The sequence below is a fragment of the Tubulanus polymorphus genome, chromosome 2 (genome assembly GCF_964204645.1).
Source record: "Tubulanus polymorphus chromosome 2, tnTubPoly1.2, whole genome shotgun sequence".
Taxonomy (NCBI): domain Eukaryota; kingdom Metazoa; phylum Nemertea; class Palaeonemertea; order Tubulaniformes; family Tubulanidae; genus Tubulanus; species Tubulanus polymorphus.
In genome coordinates this window covers 7,379,808-7,399,803 of record NC_134026.1, presented here as the reverse complement: position 1 = coordinate 7,399,803, position 19,996 = coordinate 7,379,808, and the positions used below count along the sequence as shown (strand labels likewise).

Sequence of the window (19,996 nt, the reverse complement as noted above, 5' to 3'; positions counted from 1 at the left end):
TTTCAACTGAGAGGTGCGTGTATATACGCCATTCGTGGAGACAAAATCTGCTGACTGTTTATTACTGATCCAGTTCAGGGCAGTACCAATGCCACTATATAGCTACAGTAATAACCGTTTGCTCACAACAATAACTGTAGGTCACACAAAGTTAAATTTGACCAATTCATAAAGTTTTCATGTCACTGGAGTTATATTTTAGTGATCATGTTCTGTAGAAATAGGACCAAGATTAAAGAATTTAGACAACTGAAATAACAAGAAACAATAGTTTCATTCTTTAATATGCGTTTGTTTTATTACATATTTTAACCACAAAATGTGGAAGTTACAAGATTTAAGTGTAAATTTATACAAATATAGAACATTGTATTAAAATAATGAGAAACACAAACAATATTGAAACATGTTTCCCTTAGACACGTGACTCACTACAAGTCTCTTTTGAAAATGTTTGAATTCGGTTCACAATTAAGTGATGCATGCACCTCTTAACCCTGTAAAGGGGACGTATTGAACTCCTCTGAACTCTGTAAGGAGGTCACATCGAACCCCTCTGAATCCTGTAAGGGGTCATAATGAACCCCTCTAAACCCATATTGAAAAGCTCCCTCTAGTGGATAGTTCATGCACTACTCGTAGACAATAATACAACAATAACAGCTCCCTAGTGGCTAGTTTACACAATAAGATCAGCTCCCTCTAGTGGCTGGTCCACATATTGCTATCAGCTCGCTCTAGTGGCTAGTTTACACATTACGATCAGCTCCCTCTCGTAGCTAGTTAAACATTGATGTCGGCTCCCCCTGGTGGCTATTTTACACATTACGATCAGCTCTCCCTGGTGACAAGGTTACACATTACTAGCTGATTTGCGCCGGTCTGTAGGTTTTATTGAACTGTGGTGCAATGAAGTGCAAGATGCTTTTGACAAATCTACAAATAAAACAAATAAACAATCAATAAACGGTGAGAATTGTTCAAACAATTAGGCCCCACCTAGTTGTTCGATTAACTAAATTGTTTGACTTACTAAGGCTTTATTTACCTATTTCAGTTTCCTCGTACAGCGTTAATGAATCTTTACGTAAAAATGATGGTAATCTTTTCGGTGAAGGCATTTTAATATTCATCACAGTTTCACAAGCTTGTTTCCATACAACTGAAATATACACATACATGAGTCTTTACTGTGGCATGCCGTGAGGATCTGTGTTAGATGATACTGTGGCATGTGAGGATCTGTGTGTTAGATGATACTGGGATCTGAGGCCCCCCAGAAAATTTTGAGATTCAAGTTGTGATTAGAAGCCATTTCCTGTATTTTGAGTCATGAAATTTTTTGAGGGCACAAAATTTTTTGAGGGTCTTCCAGAAGACCTGTAAGACCCCCTAGATCCACGCCTGTGGTATGATGATAGACTATACTATACCTTGATCTAATAGATGTTGTTGTAACGCCTCCCACCAGGTGGCAGTCTGTTCACTAGTATCAGTACACAGCGTATGCTGTTCACAGTTCACTGTGTCGATGATTTGAAAAGAGTGAGAACGTTCTGAATCGCAAATCGGCGGATCTTGAGTTCCTTCACAAATCTGACTGTGCTAAAAATAAACAACAATTCTTGTTGAAGGCCAATAATGTCAGATCAGGGAGGGTGACTTCCGACTGTATAGGCTCCAAAAACGTATCCTCTACTTTCTCGATTGACATTAGTTTTCTAGGGCAGGCCCGTATTTAGGAGGGGTGAAGGCTTTAGATTTAAATTTGGTCCAGCTAATTTTGAGTTGGAGACTCGAGAGGCGGGCGCCATTGAATATTTACCTTCGTAACAGGAATTATGAATTCCGGTTTTTCCGTTTCAGCAGTTTCACAACTTTTCCAGAATGACATTTTTAGATTCTTTAACGAGCACCAATATTGATTCCATTGCGTGTTATCCCTTTTACACTGTAAATACAAAACAATACAATATGTTTAACTATTCACAACAATTACATGTACCGTCAGCCCCCGATATACCGTCCACATCGGTGCAGAACCATTTTGGCGGTATAGAGAGTATGGCGGTATATCTGGGGTGTTTCATTATGTATTTGTACAGGGTCCACTCTAAGGAATCAAAGCCACTTGCCCTAGGGCCAATCATTTGAAATTTCGCTCGCCCCCTCCAAAAGCTACTTGCGCTTCACAGGCAGTCCGAATGGTGCAGGTACTATCATCCGTTGTATCGAGTGGGATAAAAGCTTTAGGACATAAAATTGCACAAGCCCGGTAGACAAGTGATAATGATAGCCTACTTGCCCTGATGAGAATATACTTGTCCCGGGTAATCGGACAAGTGCTTAAATCGGACCCTGTTGTATAGAGATGTACCGTACATTGAGAAAACCTGGTGGTAGGCCGGGGCGGCGGTATATGGGAGGGCGGTATATCGGGGGTTGACTGTTCATCTATATCTATGTTACCTTTTCCCTAAAATATGAAATATTAAGCAGAAATTACTCCAATTCAGAACCATTTAAGAACTGCTCAACAAATTCGAGAGAATGAGAAATCAGAGAATGATGGTGGGTCACTATACTTGACTGGTAACAACAACTGGGTCACCAAACCGAAAGCGGACTAACTGACTGAGTCAGTCATCAGTCAGAATTTGGTAAGTCTAGTGGTTAGGTACGAGGCAAGCGTCCTAGGTTAAAATACCTGGATTAGATTGGGGCTATTTTTGGAAGAGGTTATGGATATTTAGAAAATTCTTTTTTTCTTAATTCAAATGCTTCGGAACTCGGTTCTGCTGTTATCCGTTTAATATTTGACTCTCGAATTCAAATGAGTCGAATCTGAACAGAGAACAGACTGTATTGTGAGTGTGTTTGAAATGTCTGTTACCGCACATGTTTTGCTATTAGATATTTCAACATTTACAATGAATTCTTGTACAACGAATATTGAATATTTCATTCAGTTACATTCATATTTCACACAATAATAAACTTTTATAAACTCTTGAGTAAATTGTGTCAGATTTCTGAGAATTGATTTTCTATTTACCTTTAGCAATGAATCCTACCAATGAATTGTAACTGTTTATAAAGAGTTTAATGATCTCTTGATATCAAAGTTTAACTAATATTCCGATACGTGAGAAGACACGGTCAGTTCCGGTACATTCTCTGACAAGTCAGTAAATTCTCAGATCGTCAGTACACTCTCACACAGTCAGTACACTCTCAGACGGTCAGTACACTGTCAGTCAGGACACTGATTTGATATGTATGAATCGAATTCAACTCGTATGCAAATTGCCCGACCTTAAAACAGTTACATCGCTCTAATGTCTGTAGTGAACAGATCAGGGAGCTACCGTACTGTGACATTGGTCATTCTGCCTATCTTGTTCGTGTTAGGAGCCTTCGGAAATTCAGCTACTTTCCTCATAATGATTAGTCGCAGATTCCGCAGTTTATCTTACGCTAACTATCTTATCGTTTTGTCTCTCAGCGATACCATACACTGTATCAGTTTGACGCTGATGCCTGTTTTACAGTTTGTTTTATTCCATGTCGAAGATGGTCCTATCTTAATCATGAATTCAGTGGTCGGTTGTCAAATCTATGAATTTTTAACGACACTTGGAGCCTGCAATAGTACGTGGTTAATCGTAGCAATATCTCTAGAACGTGCGGCAGTTGTGCTCTTGCCATTCACATCACGTTTGATATGTACACCGAGATTCGCTAGATTTGTTACATTGATAATTACTGCAGTGAATGTACTGGTTCTATATCTCAGCCCGGCTTTGTTGATACATTTATCAGACCAGGTTGTTGGATGTTACCACGGATTATTTGACCAAATAACCTTTTTTGCGGTATTTGTTATCCTGGTTTACGTGCTGCCTTTATCTTTGATTCTAACATCAAATACTGTTATAATAGTTCAGTTATTCAGAGGTTCAAATATGGTTTCGTCTGATCAGAAAACTACAAAATCAAAACGTACAACAATAATGCTTGTAACAGTTTCACTCGCATTTGCAGTGTTTACACTTCCAAATACAATTACTTCATTTTTACCGATTTCACCGGAACAGAGAGATTTTTTATACGACATATTTATACAGTTCCTGGCTTGTAACTTTGTAGTAAATTTCTACATATATCTTTTACTGGGCCGAGAAATTCGTGAATATTTCTGTATGATAATCCACTGTAGAATTTCAGACAAATAACCAGTGATTTCAAGTTTGATTCATTTCTAGTACAACTTTTTCAAGAAATCTATGTTATCATTTCCCCCAAAAATATTAACAAATAAAAACCCGCAGTAGATTTGTAGAGAAAATTTCAATTTGCTAACAGTTTCGAGGTTAATTCTGAACCTCATCTTCAGAGGAACACAATTCCTTGATATCATTGTGTTCCTCTGAAGATGAGGTTTAGAATTAACCCTTACGTTACGGGTCTGGCGGAAGTGGTCGTTCATGAACCGGTCTTGCCGTTTGGCGAGAAACGGACATTGTGGAATTTCGACGTTCCGTCATGAAAAATCAGTTATGGTTTTAGATTTAGCGCCTCTCAACTGAAGCAGCATGAACTCCTGAACCAATTGTGACCAAGAAAAGTATCTGTTGCTTCTCAAGAATATATAGCAGTTAAGCGTCAAATTCAGCGATTACAAACCGGAAGTAGATTTTGTAAGAATGGAAACCAGTTTTGATTGACTATTTCAATATTATAAAGAGTATAAAAGGATTATTATGTCTCGTAAATTGAGCGACGATGATATTTGAGAAATTTTTATGAATTCAGACACAAATGAAAATGATTTAGATGCTGAATTGGGGTCCGAATCTAGTGACAGTGCTGATGAAATCGACTCGCCTGTATGTGAACACAGGCCACAGCGGTAGATATCATTCAAAATATTTTTTACCTTAAACTCAAGTGTCCACACCTAGCTAAAAATGGTAGGAATAGAAACTAGAGACAAAACTGTACAACTTTTTCTGTTACAGTAATATCTTAAGTAAAGATAGTAAAAATCTACAGCCGTTTGAAAATTGGACCTATTTCAACCAACGTCGACAGTATAAAGAAAGTGTAGCTGCTAACCTGTAAATGCAAGTATCCGGATACAGTATCACTGAGTAAACAGTACGGTTGAGCGGCCAAACGACAACAGAAATGACCAAATAACGGTAATTCACTGTTTAAACCAACATCACCTCCTATAACAAAAAACATCACAGAACATCATTAAACATCATGGATCATGTTGTCATCACAGAACATCATTAAACATCACAGAGCATATAGAAAATCATTGAGACACATTAAACACTGATGTATATTGATGTAGAGAGAGAGAGGGAGACTCAGAAACAGAGATGTTTACCTGAACTAGTTGAAGTATTCATTAATTTCAATTCATAAGTTCCGATTGAGTCTTTTATTTCATCCACAGTTAACGTCGCTTGAGCCACGAGATCAAACCTGGGACCTCTGTAATATACACAAACACTCATACTCAGACAACTATAGCAGGTAAGCGTGCAGTGTGGCCAAGCGGTTAGAGCGTTCGACTCTGGGAAGCCAGGTTGTGGGTTGGAACCCCGTACATTGCTGTAATCTCCTCGCGCAAGACACTTATCCTTATTGCCTCTCTCCACCCAGGAGTAAATGGGGCCCTGGCCTAATAAATGACTCCTAAGCGCTTAAAAGCTGCTAGGATGTTACTTCTCCTTAGGAAGAGATGACTGATACATAGACTAGAGTTATAGGCTGGGGGGTAATAATACCAAAATTGGAGCGCATCTAAACTCACTCAGGTTAGGATACCTGCGCTATATAAATATCAATAATTATTATCATAGTGCTGTAGATATATGAGAGAGTGGAAGAAAGACACTTACACTAGCATACTGTTCATTATATCTTCATCTTTCTGTAAAACAATGTACGTGAAATAGTTAATAAGCAAAACCTACAGAATATAACAAATCCACAGAATATCAAAATAGTATCCGAGATTCTGTAAATACTAAATTGCAAAATATCTGACATTCAAAGATGAACTATGAGAAATATATCAAAATATGAGGTCTATAAAAATAAAGTATCTTTAAAGTATTTGAGATTTATGAGAAATCATTGAAATATCGGGTTTAGATATTGAGATTTCGGATGTGTATGAACTGATACGTACGAGTCCCGACAGTCTTCGACCGACGTTTTGTCCGAGCGAGTTTGAAAATTCATTCAGTTTTTTCTTCAATTTCTTCGGAGTGCTCGCTATCGTCAAATCGTCGTGAACTTTATGACAGTAAACCTCTAATATACACTGGAAATCAAACCCTATCTCATTGCTGAAAAAACAAAACGAAACAAAATCAACATTTCAAAACAGAGTTTAACAATGTAATCCGTTAAAACGAGAGGTTACTACGACGATGAGAACTTACAAGATAATCACATCATTAAACGTGATATCCGTTAGACTTCTATCAACTGATTTTATCAACGTTGTGTCAAAAATTTCAGTTCCAATTTTCAGCATACAAAATACAGCATAGCGGCGGTGATCTGAAATAATACAATACACAATACAGGCATACAGAATACAGCATACAAAATACAGCCATGCACAATACAGCATACAAAATACGGCCATACACACACACAATACAGGCATAAAGAATGCAGCATACAAAATACAGCCATGCACAATACAGCATACAAAATACGGCCATACACACACACAATACAGGCATAAAGAATGCAGCATACAAAATACAGCCATACACAATACAAAATACAGACCACACAATACAGCATACACAATACAGGGAAAAAGAATACAGTATTCACAATACAGACATACACAATAAAGCATACATAGCATGAATCAAGAAATGTGCAAATGATAATGTTTACTTGAGTATTAGGTGTAAATCCATAGAAATATTCTATAATGATGCATTAGAACACAGTAAAAGTCTTAATTTGAATGAGAAAAAATATATACCTCCTTTATTTTTGAAATGATCCGAATCTTTCCACATCAATGGTATTCGTATATCTGTAATACATTAACACATCACAGATATTCATTATAGTTGATTAAACTCCCTGAAACCCTGACTACATACACATACCCCTATTCTCCCTTGAATATATATAATGAGTTTACCTGATAATGCAACTTTAGCCTTACATGGAACTTGATTTCCTTGTGCTATCCTAAAAATAATCAACCATGCAGCTCAAATAGCAGCCATATTGAATGACCATGACATCGTCAAATTGAATCAACTGTTCACAACCCAGGGTTTCAATTGGCTGGTGAACCAACATTGACTGGTCATATGATCTGATGACAGCTAACCCTAGCCAAACTTCGGTTATCGACTAAAGTCGAATTAAACGAAACCAAATATCAGTTAGTCGGAACTATGGTCCGGACCACAGGATTGAGCACGGTCGCTGTAGTCCCGACCCATTTCGAAGATGGCCAACACTGTGAAATACGTTACAGCCAAACTATAGTGCGTTCGGGGTTATTAGTTCCGATCACTAGTCAATTAGCTACGAAAACCGAAGTTGGCCCTAGCTGATCAGATTAGTAGGCCTATAATCAACTAGTAATGAAAGGAGTGCATGACTAGTGGTTAGTTTATGACTCAGAGTTTAATTTGATACAAATTTTGGACTGAAATTGAACATTTTATGTGTGGGGCGCGAGAGCAACATCTATAACAAAATTCAAGAGACAAAGGTGAGAGGAAGGAGAGGTGTTGAAGGTTAAGGGAACTCACTTGTTTTTATGAAGTATCTCATCTGATTTACGTTTCTGTAATTCAGACATATAAGCTAAAACTCTAGTGTTCGATGTCAATAGACTCTTAGCAGCCTCCAGTAATTGTACGGGGTGTTTAGATGCAGCCAGTAATTTCGCCGTTCCATCTCTCATTTTTATCTCGATGTCAATTTTCTGTTGTAGTTCCGTATCCTAGAAATAACAGAAATTCCTGATAATAAGAATTCGCGTCTAAACGTGCACTGAAGAAAATAAAAAATCAGCATCACTTGTATGAAGATGTGAAGTCAAGGAAATATGTTGACTTATGCTTGAGTATCTACATCCTCACTTGCCAGGGTTCGATTGTCTGCCGTCGAAGCTGACGCCAACACAAACTCTGGCTGTAGACCCTTCATTGGTCTATTACACCACTCATGATTTCTTGGCGGGCAAGTTGCCGCTCAGCAGCCACCCGTTTATCTCGTAAGCCAATCAGATACCTTTTTGTTTAGCGACAAATTTGCTCTATCAAAACACCATAGCTGATTGGCTTAATACATAAACTGGTGGCTGCTGAGCTGTCTAAGAAATCTTGGGCAATGTAGAACGCCAATGAAGGATCTACGGCCCCCGAGTTTGTGTTGGTGTGAGCCTTGGTGGGAGGCAATCGAACCCCGACAAGTGAGGATGAGCTATTTGGGGACTAGTTCCACAGTCAGTCCACAAATCAAACTGATTTGGTTCTGTGGACATGGATAAAGCAGTGACTGTGTAACCTGACCCCTGTAGAGAGAGGATGAAGGAGTGAAGTCAATCTTAAGAATCAGCAGAACATGGCGTCACAAGCCCCGGGGCTTGTCACGCCATATCTGACATGGCGTCACAAGCCCCGAGTAAAATGCAGACTATATATAATTCACGCGGAACGAAGATATATGTTCGCGTCGAACGGACCACGTTTTTAAGTCCGATACGACGTGTAAAACCTGAATGAGATAATTTCAAGTACCGGTATGTCAATGTGTAATGAATTTCTATTTTTTCTTAACTTATTGTCTAAATATATACTTACTAAATATTGTCTAAATATAATATGTACTTATACGTTATATTGTAGTATTCCGTTCAGTGCAACCACTTTGAAAGAAAATTATATCCCGTTTTTACTTCATAACTATATTCAGATGCATATATATCGACAGATTTTTATGTAAAATTCTTCGAATATGTTTTTTATAGGTTTCCGTTATGGTGCGAGACGATCAGGAGATCATCAGCTACATTTACATAAGCGATTTTGTATATTTTTACATATGAACAAAATAGAAACAACGATTTATAAACCTATTTCTAAGACTTAATGATTATTGTACTAATTTAAGATAATCAGTCACAATTTCTCATTTATTTCTACGGAAAACTGATCGGGTCCTCTCACGCCATGTAAATTGAAGCTATATTCTGTAGACCGTTTGGGGCCTGACACGCCATATAGAAGACAAATCGCGATTTTTCTAGCAGTATTTGTTTTTTTTTCTTAGACTTTATGATTATGAACAATATATAACTAATTGAAACTAAAGATATGATTAGTGACAATTAATTGCTTCCATAGAAAACTGATCGCGTACTCTCACGCCATATTGGCGGCAGAACACTTTGGGGCCTGACACGCCATGTAGAAGACAGCGTGGTTTTAGGAGCTTTTTGTAACAGTATTTGCTTTTTTCTAAGACTAAATAATTGACAAATCATATAGAAGGATTAATCATTGAACATTTAAGACAATTAGTGACAATTATTCATTTGTTTGTACGGAAAAATCGTTCGGGTCTTCTCACGCCATGTCTCAATTGAAGCTATTCTGCAGACCGTTTGGGGCCTGACACGCCATGTAGAAGACAGCGTGATTTTAGGAGCTTTTTGAAACAATATTTGCCTTTTGTTCTGAGTCTAAATGATTGACAATCCACGTAGAATGATAAATCTTTGAATATTTATGATAATCAATGACAATTTTTCATTTGTTTGTACGGAAAATCGTTCGGGTCTTCTCACGCCATGTCTCAATTGAAGCTATTCTGCAGACCATTTGGGGCCTGACACGCCATATTGACTGCAGAACATTTGGGGCCTGACACGCCATGTGAAAGACAGCGTGATTTGAGGAGCTTTTTGAAACAATATTTGCCTTTTTTTCTAAGTCTAAATGATTGACAAACCATGTATAATGATAAATCTTTGAATATTTATGATAATTAATGACAATTATTCATTAGTTTGTACGGAAAATCATTCGGGTCTTCTCACGCCATGTCTCAATTGAAGCTATTCTGCAGACCGTTTGGGGCCTGACACGCCATATTGACTGCAGAACATTTGGGGCCTGACACGCCATGTAGAAGACAGCGTGATTCGAGGAGCTTTTTGAAACAATATTTGCCTTTTTTCTAAGTCTAAATGATTGACAAACTGATAAATCTTTGAATATTTATGATAATTAATGACAATAATTCATTTGTTTGTACGGAAAATCGTTTGGGGCCTGACACGCCATATTGACTGCAGACCGTTTGGGGCTTGACACGCCATGTAGAAGACAGCGTGATTTTAGGAGCTTTTTGAAACAATATTTGCCTTTTGTTCTGAGTCTAAATGATTGACAATCCACGTAGAATGATAAATCTTTGAATATTTATGATAATCAATGACAATTATTCATTTATTTATACGGAAAATCGTTCGGGTCTTCTCACGCCATGTCTCAATTGAAGCTATTCTGCAGACCGTTTGGGGCCTGACACGCCATATTGGCTGCAGAACATTTGGGGCCTGACACGCCATGTGAAAGACAGCGTGATTTGAGGAGCTATTTTTGAAACAATATTTGCCTTTTTTCTGAGTCTAAATGACTGACAATCCACGGAGAATGATAAATCTTTGAATATTTATGATAATTAATGACAATTATTCATTAGTTTGTACGGAAAATCATTCGGGTCTTCTCACGCCATGTCTCAATTGAAGCTATTCTGCAGACCGTTTGGGGCCTGACACGCCATATTGACTGCAGAACATTTGGGGCCTGACACGCCATGTAGAAGACAGCGTGATTCGAGGAGCTTTTTGAAACAATATTTGCCTTTTTTCTAAGTCTAAATGATTGACAAACTGATAAATCTTTGAATATTTATGATAATTAATGACAATTATTCATTTGTTTGTACGGAAAATCGTTTGGGGCCTGACACGCCATATTGACTGCAGACCGTTTGGGGCTTGACACGCCATGTAGAAGACAGCGTGATTTTAGGAGCTTTTTGAAACAATATTTGCCTTTTGTTCTAAGTCTAAATGATTGACAATCCACGTAGAATGATAAATCTTTGAATATTTATGATAATCAATGACAATTATTCATTTGTTTGTACGGAAAATCGTTCGGGTCTTCTCACGCCATGTCTCAATTGAAGCTATTCTGCAGACCGTTTGGGGCCTGACACGCCATATTGACTGCAGAACATTTGGGGCCTGACACGCCATGTGAAAGACAGCGTGATTTGAGGAGCTTTTTGAAACAATATTTGCCTTTTTTTCTAAGTCTAAATGATTGACAATCCACGTAGAATGATAAATCTTTGAATATTTATGATAATCAATGACAATTATTCATTTGTTTGTACGGAAAATCGTTCGGGTCTTCTCACGCCATGTCTCAATTGAAGCTATTCTGCAGACCGTTTGGGGCCTGACACGCCATATTGGCTGCAGAACATTTGGGGCCTGACACGCCATGTGAAAGACAGCGTGATTTGAGGAGCTATTTTTGAAACAATATTTGCCTTTTTTCTGAGTCTAAATGACTGACAATCCACGGAGAATGATAAATCTTTGAATATTTATGATAATTAATGACAATTATTCATTAGTTTGTACGGAAAATCATTCGGGTCTTCTCACGCCATGTCTCAATTGAAGCTATTCTGCAGACCGTTTGGGGCCTGACACGCCATATTGACTGCAGAACATTTGGGGCTTGACACGCCATGTAGAAGACAGCGTGATTTTAGGAGCTTTTTGAAACAATATTTGCCTTTTTTCTAAGTTTAAATGATTGACAAACCATGTAGAATGATAAATCTTTGAATATTTATGATAATTAGTGACAATTATTCATTTGTTTGTACGGAAAATCGTTCGGGTCTTCTCACGCCATGTCTCAATTGAAGTTATTCTGCAGACCGTTTGGGGCTTGACACGCCATGTAGAAGACAGCGTGATTTTAGGAGCTTTTTGAAACAATATTTGCCTTTTTTCTAAGTTTAAATGATTGACAAACCATGTAGAATGATAAATCTTTGAATATTTATGATAATTAATGACAATTATTCATTTGTTTGTACGGAAAATCGATCGGGTCCTCTCACGCCATGTCTCAATTGAAGTTATTCTGCAGACCGTTTGGGGCTTGACACGCCATGTAGAAGACAGCGTGATTTTAGGAGCTTTTTGAAACAATATTTGCCTTTTTTCTAAGTTTAAATGATTGACAAACCATGTAGAATGATAAATCTTTGAATATTTATGATAATTAGTGACAATTATTCATTTGTTTGTACGGAAAATCGTTCGGGTCCTCTCACGCCATATCTCAATTGAAGCTATTCTGCAGACCGTTTGGGGACTGACACGCCATATTGGCTGCAGACCGTTTGGGGCCTGACACGCCATGTAGAAGACAGCGTGATTTGAGGAGCTATTTTTGAAACAATATTTGCTTTCTTTCTAAGTCTAAATGATTGACAAACCATGTAGAATGATAAATCTTTGAATATTTATGATAATTAGTGACAATTATAGGAAAACTGATCGGGTCCTCTCACGCCATGTTTCAATTGAAGCTATTCTGCAGACCATTCGGGGCCTGACACGCCATATTGGCTGCAGAACATTCGGGGCTTGACACGCCATATAGAAGACAAATCGCGGTTTTTCTAGCAGTATTTGCTTTGTGATTATCAAATCATGAACAATATATAACTAATTAAGATATAATTTAATTGCTTCCATAGAAAACCGTTCGACAAACCATGTTTCAATTATTGAAGCTATTCTGCAGACAATTTGGGGCTCTTGACACGCCATATTGGCTGCAGAACATTTGGGGCCTGACACGCCATGTAGAAGGCTTAGCGATTTTAGGAGCCATATGACTGCAGATCACACTAGATTGGAGCCTGGCTCACCATATATGTTTTTCTAACATTATCCATGTTCTTCTAAGACTAATTGATCAACAAATCATGTGAAATAGATGAATGATTCATTGAAATGTAAGATAGTTAATTAAAATCTTTATCCTGTAAAACTCATTCAGTAGATATATATGTAATGTTTTTGTATTTTTCATATGCTGGCGAAATATATGATTGTTTAAATTGTGTTTCAAAATGTGTGTACACTGCATTAGATTAACAAACAACGATCAATTTCTATTCTGTAAAACTCATTTTAGTGTAAATGCGATGTAATATGTAGTTCTTATTATGTATATATATTACGTTGTTAATCATCTAAGACAAATTAATATCCAACCGAATATTTCAACTTCGGAAGAAAAACCCGCGAGACTTAGTCGACGTTTCATCTCATGCATAGGATTTGATTTTCATTTTACGTTTACCACATGGCGTGTCAGGCCCCAATATGGCGTGACAAGCCTCGGGGCTTGTGACGCCATATGCAGCAGGTCTTAAGATTGCCCTAGATGGGATGAAGGAATCCACCAGTACAGGCTCCAGTTTCACAGCTGTAAGTTAGAGTTATTAACTCTATATAGTCAAGAACTAAGGAACTGGGTACAGTATACCCTGGACAGGGAAAAAAAAGCTTTTTTAAGAATAAAACCTAAAACTGCAAGAAAGTCGATGAAAATCTAAAATCTGTCCGACTTGAGAGCAATACACAGAGTTAGCTCTGAGTTGAATCATCTACCAGTACATAAACTCTTTTAGAGAATTATTACACAGTAATACACGACCCTGACCTTAAATAGGTTAGCAGATAAATTATCACATAGTCTACATATCAATTAATAGAAGTGGAGTGATTTAGGTTACGAGTTCAGTCCCGCTCTCACACACATTACCTCTAATTTCGCTGCCATTTGTCTAAAATAGAACAAATCCATATCTTCAATTACGGTTTGTTTAGAAGGTAAGGTCACACTGGATGTAGAGTGTCTACGGTGGTGGTTCCCGGCGGCACCCCCTACAGCAGCAACACGCTGACGTTCCATTGTTTATCACTACTACAAGCTCATTCGCGCAAATGTTTGTAACACTCTGAACGCATAGTAAATAGTATGAACTGAAATCATCACATTATTGAATTGATCTCTATTTTGAGGCGGTATTTCAGTAAGTGCATACGTCATCATACAACGCATTACTGAAGTCGTTCCTATTTTTGAGTCCCAATTTATGTTTCCACTTCTAAGTCATCATTTGGACAGAAGCGTCAACACAATTATCATGAAAACAAGAACTCAGCTTGAGGTTTGCATAGTCATTGCAGTTAGTGATTTTAATCAATTCTTATCATCTTATCATCCATTTAGTGCAATAACCAATATTTGACTCCGATAAGTCGATCAAAGTCGCTGTTGTAGATCATATGACTCCTGATAGTTAAAAGTTCCGAAATCTGTAGATTCTACACCAGGACTCATGTAGAAATTCAACAAATCAAGATATTTCCAGTGAATTGTCAGTTCCTTATATGTTTTATAAGTCATCAAGTAAACATTGAATCAACTGCAATTAAACCGCAAACACTATAGAAACAAATACATCCTGTCAGTGTGCGAATAATTCCAGGAAGTTCTCCTCCCTAACAAAATCCAGTTAAAATACGCCGTAAATAGCCCGCTCGTATCTGCAGAGTCTGAGTGAGAGAGTGAGAGTTGACCTAGTGTCTGTCAACGTCTAAGACGTGAAAGTTATTGACAAGGATTAGAACTTTCTACGAACAAAACGAGCGTTCAACAATGAAATATCTCAGACAATAAAATTCCGCTCCACGCTGAGCTCCGGGCTTAAGTTCCATATACTGCATTTACTGTGCCGTGATTTCATATTTTTCCTTCCCTCGTTTAAACGAGATATAATTTCCTACGACTATATGTTTAATTATAAGTGTACAGACATGCACACAGTGAATGACTGGTAATTATGCGGCTATGTCGCTTATAAATTCACCCTTCAATAATCTCTCTGTCGATCTCTCTATATGAGGCTTGAACAAATAATGATCAGATCCGATATATAGGGCCTATATGAAAGATGAATTGGGTCAAAGTCGAAAAATCGGATGGAAGTATTTGAAAAGTTTCCGGTGGCAGCATTTCCTTCCTTCTATAAATATCGGCGAGGGCTATAAAAATATGTCCTTTGATCACATCAGACTGAAACAGTGTTATCATAGTCAGACACGGATAGGTGGGGTACCGCGGGGGGATAAGTTGGTTAAACCAGGGGTAGGTCCTCCACCCTGGTTAACCGGTGGATAACTGGCAATAAATGTGGTCCCCCACTACTGGGTTCAGTTTAACCACCTACATCTGACCCTTAATAGTTCATTGTATCTACTACAAATAATTAATATGTTTTGCTTCTAAAATAACCAAAAACAGGTACAACTCAATAAAACAATGGTAATTAATCTCATATTAATCAGAACTATTCAATTGAACATATTGTACTAAAAGGGGGGGGTGAGCGAGAGGTTGGTTCCCACTTACGGGGGATGCCACTATTCATGAAGAGTACTAAATGACAGACTCATAATTGCTATCATCATAGATAATGGGATCTGTGACCTCAGTCAGTCAGCATGGAGAGTATGCATGATGAGTAATCAAGTCAACTCTTCTGCTACTGTATAACAGAGTACTAATCATCTCTATCATTGAGCAAGAAGTATTATTTTCTCAACAGAAGGTTTCTACATGGAGATTATCAATTTCATCGAGACGCAATTCTAACACGGTGAAAGATAATAGGCTTGTACTCGAAAGAAAAATGTCTAGAATGACTGATGATAGTTGATCGCATAAGATTGTGATTATGAGAGAAAATCAATTGTTCACGAAAGACTGAATGGTACAGATTATAATGAAATCAGCCGACAGTTGTAATATTGACAGGCACTGATTATTTCATAAAGAACTGAATAATCCCAGTACCAGTTGCAAAATCTGTTCCAACATATCGAATGACTTAATTATATTTTCAAAAGATAAAGATACACTTGCGACTGGTCATTTCACAAATTCAGCTGACAGTTGAGATAATGAACTCGACTGATGACAGACATACAGACATACACAGACAGATCGACACAGGTCCAGACAGTCGGCTAGTGTCTACTGTCTAGAAAAACATCAGTTGATATTAACACAAACCTGAGTCCAAACAATAGAATCTGAATCTTCGGTGACAACAGCAGCGGAGTTGGTGGGATGCATGATTTATAGATCCTACTAAAACCAGCGAGACTGATCATAGAGACAGCAGCATTTAATAGCAGTCTGCATGAGCCACAGTACACAAACCATCGATCTAACTGATCGGGAGACCCACTCCACTCACTCACTCATTCGCGAGCGAGGTGCTTCTATTTATAAACTCATTTTACAAAGAAATTCCGTGCATGACACATTTTCACAAAATTCGAGCTAAAAATATGACAAAAATATTGACAAAAAGACAAATAACAGGCAGACCTGGCCTAGTTTATAGAACATCACTGACTACGAGATTCAAGTGTGGTTTCTCTTCATAAAGGATGTCACATATCTACCATTGAATTGAATAACTGAACAGTCATTCCACAAATATTAGACTTTTAATACAAACAACTGTTTCATACTCTCTAACCATTATAGCTATTAATCACTGGCACAACAAAGCAGCACAATAGGCCTAAATCCTTCCACTAATCTTAAAATTCAAAATTAAATTTCTAAACAGTAAAATGTTGCAAGTTTAAGACACAGAAGAAAACTTCAGATATTTGCAGCCTGGAACCTGGATATTCCCTCCTATTTTGTGTGAAGTTTGGACGATCGGTTTTTGAAAGTGTTCCGATAAAATGGGAGGGGGGGGGGTACAGAGCACCCGCAGACAGAAGGGTGTACAGAGGGACCAGTTGTTCAAAAATTGTTTATAGTTAACCAGTGGACAGTTGACATCAATGACAATCCATTGTAACTATGGTATCTATCCGCCAGTTATCTTTAACCAATTTTTGAGCAACAGGCCCGAGACTGTCAGTAAAACTGAACTCAATTGCACGAATGAATAAATTTTTATTGCGGGTGCGTCAGATATTTAGAATGAACTTACCGCTGCTGTGGTACTGATAGTCCGGTTAGCGGCTGCGACAGGGGTAGGCCTAGGTGAGGGGGGTAGATTATAATCCTGTAATCCCCTCATTCTCTGACGTCTCAAGGTTGACTCTAATTTCCGTCTCAAACTCCCCTTCAATGTTCTAAATGGAGACGCCGCGAGCTCTTTTAAATTCACTTTAGACGACGCCGACGATGTTTTTAATGTCGAACAGACTCTAGTTGAACCACGTGGAGGTAATCCTCTTAATCTTCCTAATCCTATTAAGCTATCAATCACCTACAAATCGATTAATTGAATAAAAATCAAGTTTTTAAATAAATCAGTCAGTCAAATCTGGGCCCATACCGGTATTTGCCTATTTGCACCGATCACAATTACGATCCAGTCCATTTCGATCTGAATTCTTGATCAACTAATTTTTTGCCTTTAAATAAATATCGACAAGGACTAATAGGCAGCGACGAAATTTACTTCAATTTCGTCACACCTAAGCTAGTTAGTTACCTAATCGTTGATGATAAGCTTTTTATAATCGGATGGGCTTATACCAACATATGTGGTTTGTGAAAATATCGACGAATGGAACAGACTGCCCGCACGTATTGTACTTTCACCTGACAGTGCCTGTTTCAAAAATGAACTTAGTCGGCTCTGGGAAAACCATCCCCTTAAATATGAGCCATCATAAAGTACAGATCTTATATGAACATTCTGTTCTCGCACGATCCAGGATTAAAGTTGAAGATCCGATCGTGAAACTAAACCACAGACAGGTTAATGAAATGATTCCTGCTACCTGATTCTGATGTGCTCTCAACCCCACCCCCCCCCTTTCAAATTGAAACAGACATTAGTTTTTTGTTTGAGGTATCAGTCAATCCTTGATTCGAAAACGGCGCGCGCGGTGTTAACTCATTGCCTGCCAAAACCGTACTGGTACGGTTGACTTGTTTCTTAACTTAAACGATAGATGGCGAATTCATCGCACAACACCAGTTAGTTTATTGCCCTTTACTACTAAAATTAACAATCATCAGTCGAGGCAGAGTAGGCAAAATACCCCCTCTGCACTGGACGTGACTGGTGGTTGCTACAGATTTTATCACTCTAAGAAGAAATGCTGCTTTTTCAATGAAAAAGCAAGACCAGATGAACAAAATACAAAGTGGCTATTTTTACGTTGGCCGTAAGAATTAACTTCCGGCTATATTTACATCCAGGAAGGGATAATAGGGTTAGGGTAAGGTGAGGCTATATGTAGTTAAAACATTCGACCGACTGTCAGCGAGCTCAGTGGTCTAGTGGTATGATGCTGCGCTAGTAATTTACTAGTTAGTTACCTAATCGTTGGTGGTAAGCTTTTTATAATCGGATGGGCTTATACCAACGTTAGGGATGACAAGGACCAAAACACGGTTGAAAAAAGTAACACTTCAAAAATATACTTTCTATCCACTTCAGTCCACAATTAATGGCTTAATTCACAAACTAACACGGGTACCTTTCGAAATAATCCAATTCTATGTATGTTTCGAGTGATTAATCAACATTATTTTGAGAAATTAATTAATTTGCTTACAAATTTCGCCATTGGCCGCCATTTCTCTGTATTGCACATGTGGCATGATAAGACAAGGGGACCTACAAGGATTTAGATAAAACTTTCAAGACGAAACGACAATTTTTATTTTTGATGGTTTTCCAACCTATATTTCAAATCTTCGTGTTTTCCATTATAAATAATGAAATAATAAATTCTGGTTAAAGAAAAATGTGAATAAGTGTTGATTTCTTAATATTTTTCAATTTCGTCGTTTCGCTTCGTTAGTTTGTGCTGTTGTCCTGGCCTCAGTCCACAGGTGCCAGCACCTCCAGTAATTTTCAAAATGGCAGCTGTTGACTCTACGGAAATTTACTCTCACTTTACGGCCGATTTGCACATGGATTAAGATCGTCAGGTGAGGTGTTATAGGTATCAGACAAACTACGAATCTGTTGTGTGTCGATTACAACAAAAATTTGACGGATATCTTAAGAGACAATGAAATGCCAGGCAAATTACTCGTCAGTCAAATTGGCTGACGAAGATTTCATACAAAAATGACCTTCCCATTCCTGACTGTGGTTTGTGAAAATATCCGATCGTGAAACTAAACCACAGACAGGTTACTGACTAGTAATTTACTGGCCCGGGTTCGAGTCTCGCTCGATCCGCTCTATTTTTCTCTAGGCCTAACTCTATTCTCCACACTTTCCTTGAATTTTCTAAGTCGCGCACATCTGTACGCATGCGCGTCAGTTATTAGCGTACAGATTGCAGTTCCGTAGGTAGGAATGGACGTAAATATAGCCGGCAGTTAATTCTTACAGGCGACGTAGCCTAAGAATAGCCACTTTGAACAAAATAAAACAGATTTGATGATGAAGATATCTCTTCTAGGGTAGTTTTCGTTTTATGAATTTCTGAAAAACATGTACTGTAGTAGAATCAATCAAAAAATTAAAAGGATGTCAAATCGACATGACTTTACTTTGCTCGTGCTCCTGTTCACAGTTGCTCCTCCAGTCTGCTGCTGCTCCTCCTCATTTAAATCCAATTTAATGCGCTTCGACTGTTGTTTATTTCCCAATTGTTTTAGAATCTGGAAGTTGTTTAAATTCTCGTAGCTAGAATCATCTCGAATCTGGCGCTTTCTCTTTGAAGGCGTCGCCATTTTCATTCCGCGCACACTAAATACCGGACCAAACCTGCCGGACTTAACGTTTCATGTAGTAGTTA

General features: G+C 38.0%; 1 protein-coding gene across 1 annotated transcript; it reads right to left on the bottom strand.

Moving 5' to 3' along the window:
* Positions 1 to 295: 295 nt before the first annotated feature.
* On the bottom strand, positions 296 to 19,931 carry LOC141898367 (rhotekin-like). The gene is made up of 14 exons (XM_074784218.1): positions 19,749 to 19,931; positions 17,212 to 17,493; positions 7,821 to 8,014; positions 7,196 to 7,245; positions 7,031 to 7,084; positions 6,468 to 6,588; positions 6,212 to 6,371; positions 5,919 to 5,950; positions 5,402 to 5,508; positions 5,119 to 5,234; positions 1,826 to 1,951; positions 1,434 to 1,605; positions 1,049 to 1,162; positions 296 to 936 (listed from the first exon to the last, which is right to left on the bottom strand). Exons 1-14 carry the CDS (start codon positions 19,929 to 19,931, stop codon positions 854 to 856), a joined length of 1,794 nt encoding a protein of 597 aa, XP_074640319.1. The 3' UTR covers positions 296 to 853.
* Positions 19,932 to 19,996: the final 65 nt, after the last annotated feature.

Coding starts and splice junctions, on each gene's coding strand:
- LOC141898367 (XM_074784218.1), bottom strand. CDS start 19,931: ATGGCGACGCCTTCAAAGAGAAAGCGCCAGATTCGAGATGATTCTAGC. Junction 5,951..6,211: donor GTCGAAGACTGTCGGGACTC/GTACGTATCAGT, acceptor ATTGTTTTACAG/AAAGATGAAGATATAATGAA. Junction 1,952..5,118: donor CCGGATACTTGCATTTACAG/GTTAGCAGCTAC, acceptor TTGTATTTACAG/TGTAAAAGGGATAACACGCA.